Genomic DNA, 8,753 nt, shown 5'->3' with positions numbered 1-8,753 from the left:
TCTTCCTCCAATACACATTATATTGAAAGACAACATCATCACAGTAGTCTACACAAAGTCCACAAGTTATTTGATTACCTTAATCAATTATAACGTTTTCTCTAAAATCCGCTGTGAACCAATCGTACGTGAGCATCAGGTACTGAAATCGGTGTCGTGACCCTGAAATCTTTCAAACGCTTGTGACCCGCTCGTTCATAAACTGTGCTCTCGACATAATTCAGACAAAAACCGACGATCAGATCAATCCGCACAGCATACAGTATGACCACTTACAAGAAAAGCAAAATCATACATCTCAAACTTTATTTTACTTCACTATTGGTTTGATATACGGATAACATGAATACAAAAACGGTTGGTATAATCGTTTATCACTAAATGTATTCCTATTTTTTGAATAGCTTTTTAGTGGACCTATATCTGACTCTAATTGGATTGTATGAATGATTGTTATTGAAATATATATATGTCACCGATCCTCGTATATTTCATCAACTTAATCGGCATTGGTGAATAACGGAATTAAATAAGTCAAGCAAGAGCGAAGCGAAATGATGCGCGGTGAAGGCATGAGCCAACATCATTTACTCAAGTGTTAATCGATATTTATAGTGACACAAAAATAAGCTACAGATATGTGATGAATGAGATAAGAAGTGAACATACATATGTTTATATAAAAACAATCAAGGTTGATAAGTGAATAATTAACAAGATCAAAATATAGCTTAAGAAGAGTGAATAAACTGGCTAGAATAAGTTTTATGGGTTTAACATAGTAACCGAAACTACAGCTTGCTGAGATAGCATAAATTGAATGGATTAGTCAAAATAACTGGTTTCAATATATTCTTACATAGAACACATTATTAGTAAACACTTTTTAGCCGGATAGCTATATTTGTAGTTAGACATATGAGAAGTGAAGTTATATAATATGAAAACAAACTTTACAAAATATCAAGGTAAACTTGGATGTTCAATCTTTAAAGGTGGGAATAGGACCAATCCATATCAAAAGTATTTCATGTATACGATAGTAACTATGTTTAATACTAATTTTCATGAGAAGTAAGATTTCGATTAAACAGATAAATAACTAGATGATTTATTTATTTATCTTAACACATAGACATTGGTACAAGGAGGCACCAAATACATATGCACCACACAAATCTCATTCGATATGTGCGAGGGCCGTGGTACTGCCCGGGTGCCCAAATCGAAGCAGGTGGTTTCCTTAGAGGGCCACACTCCGAGCCTTCGACCTGAAGGTCTGATCCACAAGGCAGTGGAGCATCGCAAGGAGATGCAGTCCCATGGAAGCCGGTGACCAACAATTTGTTCATACGCATTCGTTCCCGCAAGATACTGGAGCCCATGTGCACCACTGATTTGGTTTGGAATCCGGTTAAAGCGCCGGACATTAGCTTTTCGTCCTCTCATTTTCGTAAACAACACCCCCGCCACGAGAAGGCAGTGAGTAGGACTTCCCTGGCAGAGGCTATATACGCGTGGCCATGTGAGAGCATTTCGGGAGAGCGGACTCTCCCCACTCTCGGCCGTACCAGCGCATTTGGGGCCAACTAGATGATTTAGTTCTCACTTAGTATTAATTTTCGTCAAATGCAATATAGGAACATTTTATAATACGATACCACTTTAGGTTAACTTCTTCTGGAGCCCAACTAGGGTAATAGTCAATAAAAGAGAGTTGGACGTGGCGCGCGATGATAAAGATATGCTAGAAGGGACAACTGCTCTAGGCCAGTCACATGCGGTTTTTCAATGAGACGTTTCTGTCACCTTAGCGCTTCAAAAAGCCTTACCGCCAGACAGAAATCCGTGGGTCAAGGTGAGGTGTGACAAATTTGGGGTCAACCTTCAGTAACCCCTACTTTCCATTGTGAGAAGACGGCATCGTCGCAGATACTGGTTTTCCGAGGAAAACGTCTTACTACTATGACAATGCCCTGTAGTCAACAATATGACTTCACCCCCAGACTTTAAGTTTCTTCTTTTAGTCTAACCGTCCTCCTACCTATCTGTCTGGAATGTCAGGGACCGAAGGAAGATGTGTCCCAGCCAATGTAGCTCGGTTGAGTCATCACAGTAGGCAAGCACGAACACCAAGTCAAGTTAGAAGCCACAGTCGGGAAGAACTTTATAACCTAGACAATAAAGTTTGACTTCTGTATCACCTAAGATTATAGGTATGAATTACCGAAAAACCCTGGACAATGAAGATACACTCACACCATGTTCCCTACTTTGTAGTGGTCTTTTAGTTGATGTTAGTCTGTGACGAAACTAGTCACCAAAATGTGTCCCTTCGATAAACTAACCTCTGAAATAAAATCAGATATTCTTGAACTTTGTTTGAAGATACACATCAAAATAAATGAAACTCCTACAGTTGAGTTACAAAAACCGAGGCGTAAGTATGTGACTACATTATCTGTAGTCAACATTATATGATAAGTTACTATAAAAAATTGACCAGAAGACAATGGGACTGACGACAGTGAATATGAAGACGAGTACACCAGAATAGAAGAAAAACTTAAGCCTTGTATTAATTACTTACACTTGAAGGATGATAAGGGTACTGAAAATAACAATCAAACCGTCCAAGTTTAAGAAATCAGTCACCTTAATAAAAAAACACAAAGAGCTATAAAACATTTAAAATCATAATTCGAGTGAGACAGACACTATTTAACAGACGATATGAACTTGATCGTTGTATTTTGACTACAAGTTGTAGTGTTCTATACCCGGGAAGCATCATCGATGAACAAGGAGGTTCAGATGCAGACGTAGAGGCGAGGATTAGAAAAGCAAGGACAGCATTCCTACAATTGAAGAACATATGGAACTCAAAACACCTTTAAACCAATATCAAAGTCAGAATCTTCAATACGAATGTCAAGGCAGTTCAATTGTACGCAGCTGAAACTTGGAGAACTACAACAACCACCATCAAGAAGGTACAAGTAATTATAAATAGCTGTTTACGCAAGATACTCGACATCTATTGGCTGGATACCATCAGCAACAGCCTTCTGTGGGAGAGAACAAACCAGCTTCCAGCTGAAGAGGAAATTAGGAAAAGACGATGGAGATCGATAGGACATACATTACGCAAATCATCAAACTGCATCACGAGGCAAGCCCTAGCTTGGAATCCTGAAGGAAGGCGGAAAAGAGGAAGGTCAAAGAACACATTAGGTCGGGAAATAGAAGCTGATATGAAAAGGATGAATAACAACTGGAAGGAGCTGGAAAGGATTGCCCAGGACAGGGTTGGATGGAGAATGCTGGTGAGCGGCCTATGCTCCCTCACGAGGAGTAACAGGAGTAAGTAAGTGTAGTGTTCTATATATACTAATTAGGACTATGGGCATAAACTTTGTTGATAACTCAATCTCAATTTACCAACAAATAAATTAACATACAAAAGTATTATATTTTGAAATTTATTATAGCCAAAAATAATCTTTTTCATCGTGTTACAATTGTTCTTATTTGTTTTTTTCGTAAACGTTTTAGTTTTGCCGGGTTTGTTATCTAAAAAAAAGTAACACAGAGGATATAATCATTTGAGTATAATCACTAACTGGTACAACAATTTCTGAACGACGTTCGTTTTCTAATTTACGTTGATGTTTCTCTTCTTCTTTTAAACGTTTCATTCTTTTTAATTCATCTTTTGCTTTTTTTCGTTCAATAGATTCATTACGAATTTTTTTAATTTCTGCTTCAATTTTTCTACGAACTTGAAATGATGTACGTATACCTTTGTCTTTTTTAATTGCACTGTGTCTAAAACGAAAATCAATAAATGTATGAACAATAATATTTTCGGAAGGGGTTTTGTGGAGATTGTAGTAATTTTAACAGTTGAGATCATGAGTCAATTGAAGCTAGACCATCATGGAAAACCTAGAAGCACTGGACCGCCAATTTGTCCTAGTATGGGACTACTAAGCGCCTGAAACTGATAGATCCTGGTTTCGAATCTGGCGAGGCGGGGTCGTGGATGCGCACTGCTGAGGAGCCCCACAATAGGACGAAACGGCCGTCCAGTGCTTCAAGGTTTTCCATGGTGGTCTAGCTTCAATTGACTCATGATCTCAACTGTTGAAACAATATTTTCACCATAAAATTAGGAACAAGTGCAATACATATTAATGTATTATAATCTTTTTATGTAAATTATTTCCAATTAATTTACCTTTTTTCATTTGACACAATATATGACTGAAATTTTAATATTGAATTCAACTGAAAAGTTCTGTTAGTATTTATTTATTTAAATACATAAACATTGGTACAAAAAAGCACAGAATGAATATGCGCCACGCAAGTCACTTGATTTGTGTGTGGGCTGTGATACGTACTTCTTGGGTGCCCAGACCAAAGCAGATGGTTTTATTAGGGAGGCACACTCTGAGCCTTTAACAGAAAGGTCTAATCCACAAGACAGTGGAGCAACGTTAAAAGATGCAGCCACATGGTAGCCGATGACCAAAAATAGGTTTATACGCCATTTATTCCCTTAGGATACTGGAGCCCATGTGCACCATTGGTTTGGAATCAGGATATTCCAACTTCTCTAGATGAATTCTTTATATCCACTAACTCCGTTTAAGAGCCAGAGATTCGCTACTTATCCTGTCAATTTCGTAAACGACACCATCGTCGAGAGAAGGTAGTGAGTAGGATTTCCCTGTCAGTGGCTGCATGCACGTGGCTATATGAGAGCTTTTTATGAGGGAGATTTGACTCTACCCACTCTCGGCCGTACTAGAGCATTTGTTAGTACCAGCTAGAACTACTTTCGTGAAAATTAGTACGTGTAAATTAAATTTAAATCATTAACGAATCGATTTTAGTTTGATAGGATAATAAATGTAAGTAATAACACCCTAAGATTAAATCTAAAATGAAAAAAAATTCATACAATTAGTTCGCTTTATTCAAATTTATGCAGCTTTCGTTGTCGTTCTTACTTCATTAAAATGTGAAATCCCAAAAGAAAATTGAAAAAGAATGAAGACATCATAATCATTAATTCTTGATGTAACACAAACAGTACAGATTTATGTACTTGGTTGATTCATTTTTATGTAACGGTTGTTTCCTTTCGTTTATTTTTTTTCTCTTCATAATTACTTTCCTTAACTAGCGTGTGAAGTATAGTTATTTCAATGTTTATGTCCTAAACAAGAATAAGTCTAGTGATAGAACTTAACTATTCAGACATACGTTTGTGAAGTGGGGCTTCTACATCAAACATAGTGGTTGATAGTCAATTGCTTTAACTATTAACGTCCTTCACAATAATTACAATATAAATATGCTGAACCTTTAAACATAAAAGTTCGGTATTGTATTCATACAATACTTCGAAAAGCACATTTACTTAATTAGTATGTAATGATGATGTTTTTATAGGTCGATTAAAAGTCATCAACTTGTCCGGAAACTTTTTGTTGCAGAATTCTTTAGGACTTTATGGTCAAAATCGAAATCTACTGAGGTACGTAGCGTATATAAACAAACCAATCAAAGAAAGATTTTAAAGTATTTATTGTACCTATGCCAGCTTTACTGTCACAGACACTGTTTTTAGCTTAATGATCTGCTTAATGACACGAAGTACAAAACATGTTTCTGTCATTCGAAAAAACTTATATCATGGGATATTGGGAAGAAATTTGATTTAGTTTAGGACATGTTTTGCATTTAAAATCGTAGGATTTCTTGGAACGGTCTGTATCGATACATATTCCTGAAATAAAGAATAGAGTATCTGGTCATACAGACGACTTTATCTATTCAGGGACTAGGGCAACTGATGCGAAATTGAAGAACAAAATCTAGACAAAGAGCTGTTTTGTACTCAATAGTCTACACTACTTAAAAGCCAATTGATTCATTTAGATCTAAATCAAGCCTTAAGTAAGCAAGACAAAAGTCCTTTGTGTTTTGGTTGCGAAGCATGCTTGTCCAAAGATATCTGATCGCTTTTGATACATTTCAGATAATGAATACAATGATCAACCAGAGATTGAGTGCTAATTTTTTAGGAAAAATGGACAGTTCACTAGGCATGATTGTGAATCTCCACCCAATCAAGCAGCTGGGAAACATAATAAGCATATCAAGTTACTACATACAATAACGTGAGAAATATGATCAAAGATAAGGACGAATAAATTAAAACATGGTAGCAGTTTACGAAATTAGTGGATGCTGATTCGAATTGTAGATTAACGTTCAAACTTTATGGGTGGACTTCTCGGACTGAAGATTATGAGTGTTGGAACTAATTGTTTTGTCCCACCAAATAAGTTAGTAAAAACTTATTAACAGCAATCTAAAAAGTAATGAAAGTCAGGAACCAGGACCAACCACGTGACTCTTAGTTAGTGATACGTTTACGCATTTTGGGATTCAGGACCTTCGAACTAACAGCGTATACATCACTGTCAAAATTTAATAGACAGTTTTAGTCGCATCGATGAACAACTGTCACCAACACAGTTATACTCGAATTTGTTGGTCACATCATCCTGCTCGACCGATACAATCGTCACTAATCGAGTAGCTTTGATTTATTTGTGTAAATTAGTAGTTAGAAAATTCTGATATGTTTAGAAACTAGCAATTACCTCTACAACATTGTAATGAGATAAATGTTTCTTGCAATATTATGTAATTAAGGATTCAGAAATACTCAGATGAACAATTAAAACCATATTATACACTCATTTCATTTCTCAGTAGCCCAACCTGGATAAAATAAGTGGCCAGTCCAGTATGGCTAAGAAAATTGAGTAACTAAGCAAAAGGCAACATATAAGCTGACAAAAAGTGTTGGCGGGTAACTTGCTAAATTTAGAACAGAAAAAAAATTTGACGAGAAAAAACGACGGAAATCTCAGACAACTGAAGACTGAAACGAAAGGAGGAAAATTAGCAATCAGAAATACAGGATAATGGAGTAATTAATACTAGAAGGTGGAGGATGGATGATTTCGTATAACCGTGACTGGTTTTTAACATCACCAAGTCACTAACTAGTAATTTCAAGCATCTCGTGGACTCCCACTAAAAATCCACCTTCCCCAACCTCCCTGTTTTGGGGAACTTTGAATAAATTTCGGGGTTTTCTCCAAAGTCGTAAGAAATATGGTAGTTTCCCCTAGTGTCATAAGATTCTGCGGAAATATAGCGGAAAACCCAGTTTCCCCAAAAACCTCCCCGTCCTGAGGAAGTTTCGGAATTTTGTTCCGTTTCTCGAAGTCTACTATTGCGGTTTCTCCAAAATTTACCCAAAACGGACAAGTTTCCCCAAAATAGGGAGATTTGGTTAAATTCAGTTTATATCAACTGGCACAAAGTCATAAGAAAAAAGACGGTGTGACAAATAAGATATGACGGTCTTGACCTTGCTAGAAAAGTGTGCTTACTTCGCAGTACGAACTGTTTTCCAAGTACGGCCTGACTTCGGCTTCCCCCTAACTGTACAACTCATTTTGAACAAGCCGGTCTCCGCTCGAGTCTAGAAAATCCCTAAGACCGTGTAGCGGTAAATAAATCCCCAAATAAATAGCTCTGTACGTTTTCGACATTGGATGCTGACCACATTAGCTCTAATGGATTCACCTAACTGAAGGCGCTCGGTCATGCATCCGCACCACATCACGAGTGAGAACGCCGTGTTCAACAACCATTGCAATCGCTAGCCAGATTAGATCAGAGAATTTCGATATTTTGGTTATCGCCAAGTACACTCTTCCGATCTCCTCGACTCTGTCTTTTGATTTCTCTTGGTGGGAACGAAATACATAAGAACGTGTTACTGGTAGAAGCGTTGTCAAACACTGAATACCTGTGACATCTTCATTGGTGAGACCGACGTGATCTGGTACACCTAATTGCAACTGTGAGTCTGTTCCTTTTTTGGGATTTTTATGTTATTGCCTTATTTCGTATTTTTTACACATTGTGATATTTTTTTCGTGTTTTTTCTTGGATATATATATATATTTTCCCCTCGTTCATTAGCGTACTTCATATTTCATCATGACCGAACAGACTCCTAAAATATTTAAGATTAAGACCATGTCACCACCTTCGTTCCAACTCATGCCCTTCTGGCCCGACAATATCGAAGCCTGGTTCTGTTACGCAGAAGCTGACTTCCACGAGCACGGCGTGAACGACACACGTTCACAATTCCTCGCAGTAGACAAGGCACTACCGCGCGATTTCAACAGGTACGTAACACCTAGTATGTTTACTAGTGATGTTTCCGATCCTTACGAAATCTTAAAACGTTCAATTCTTAAACGAGGAGATCTAACCGATCGACAAAGGTTAGATCAACTCTTCAATAACATCGACCTGCAACACGGTTCTGCGACAGACATGTTGCAACGGATGAGAGAGGTTATAGGCTTAAGAACTTTCGACAAAGGCCTATTCAAACAACTTTTCTCGTCCAAACTTCTACAACAGGTGCAAGCGGTTCTGGTCTCGTTTCAGAACAACGCCTTAGACGAACTGGCTGCATCTGCCGATCGTATTTTAGAAATCACGAAATCTTCTACTACCGAGGTATTTTCAGTTGATGATGTCACAGGTATTCAGTGTTTGACAACGCTTCTACCAGTAACACGTTCTTATGTATTTCGTTCCCACCAAGAGAAATCAAAAGACAGAGTCGAGGAGATCGG

At 37.6% G+C, this 8,753-nt stretch overlaps 1 protein-coding gene across 1 annotated transcript; it reads right to left on the bottom strand.

Moving 5' to 3' along the window:
• Window positions 1-1,444: 1,444 nt before the first annotated feature.
• CCDC86 (coiled-coil domain containing 86) lies at window positions 1,445-7,867 on the bottom strand. The gene is made up of 3 exons (XM_051215451.1): window positions 7,485-7,867; window positions 3,624-3,828; window positions 1,445-3,573 (listed from the first exon to the last, which is right to left on the bottom strand). The coding sequence occupies exons 1-3, from the start codon at window positions 7,547-7,549 to the stop codon at window positions 3,508-3,510; spliced, it is 336 nt and encodes a 111-aa protein (XP_051065956.1). The 5' UTR covers window positions 7,550-7,867; the 3' UTR covers window positions 1,445-3,507.
• Between the last annotated feature and the right edge of the window lie 886 nt (window positions 7,868-8,753).

Source organism: Schistosoma haematobium, chromosome 4 (assembly GCF_000699445.3).
Source record: "Schistosoma haematobium chromosome 4, whole genome shotgun sequence".
In the NCBI taxonomy this organism is placed as follows: Eukaryota; Metazoa; Platyhelminthes; class Trematoda; order Strigeidida; family Schistosomatidae; genus Schistosoma; species Schistosoma haematobium.
This window is presented reverse-complemented; position numbering and strand designations above follow the sequence as displayed.

Coding starts and splice junctions, on each gene's coding strand:
- CCDC86 (XM_051215451.1), bottom strand. CDS start 7,549: ATGAGTTGTACAGTTAGGGGGAAGCCGAAGTCAGGCCGTACTTGGAAA. Junction 3,829..7,484: donor AAAACAGTTCGTACTGCGAA/GTAAGCACACTT, acceptor TTTTCGTTTTAG/ACACAGTGCAATTAAAAAAG. Junction 3,574..3,623: donor GTTCAGAAATTGTTGTACCA/GTTAGTGATTAT, acceptor ACTTTTTTTTAG/ATAACAAACCCGGCAAAACT.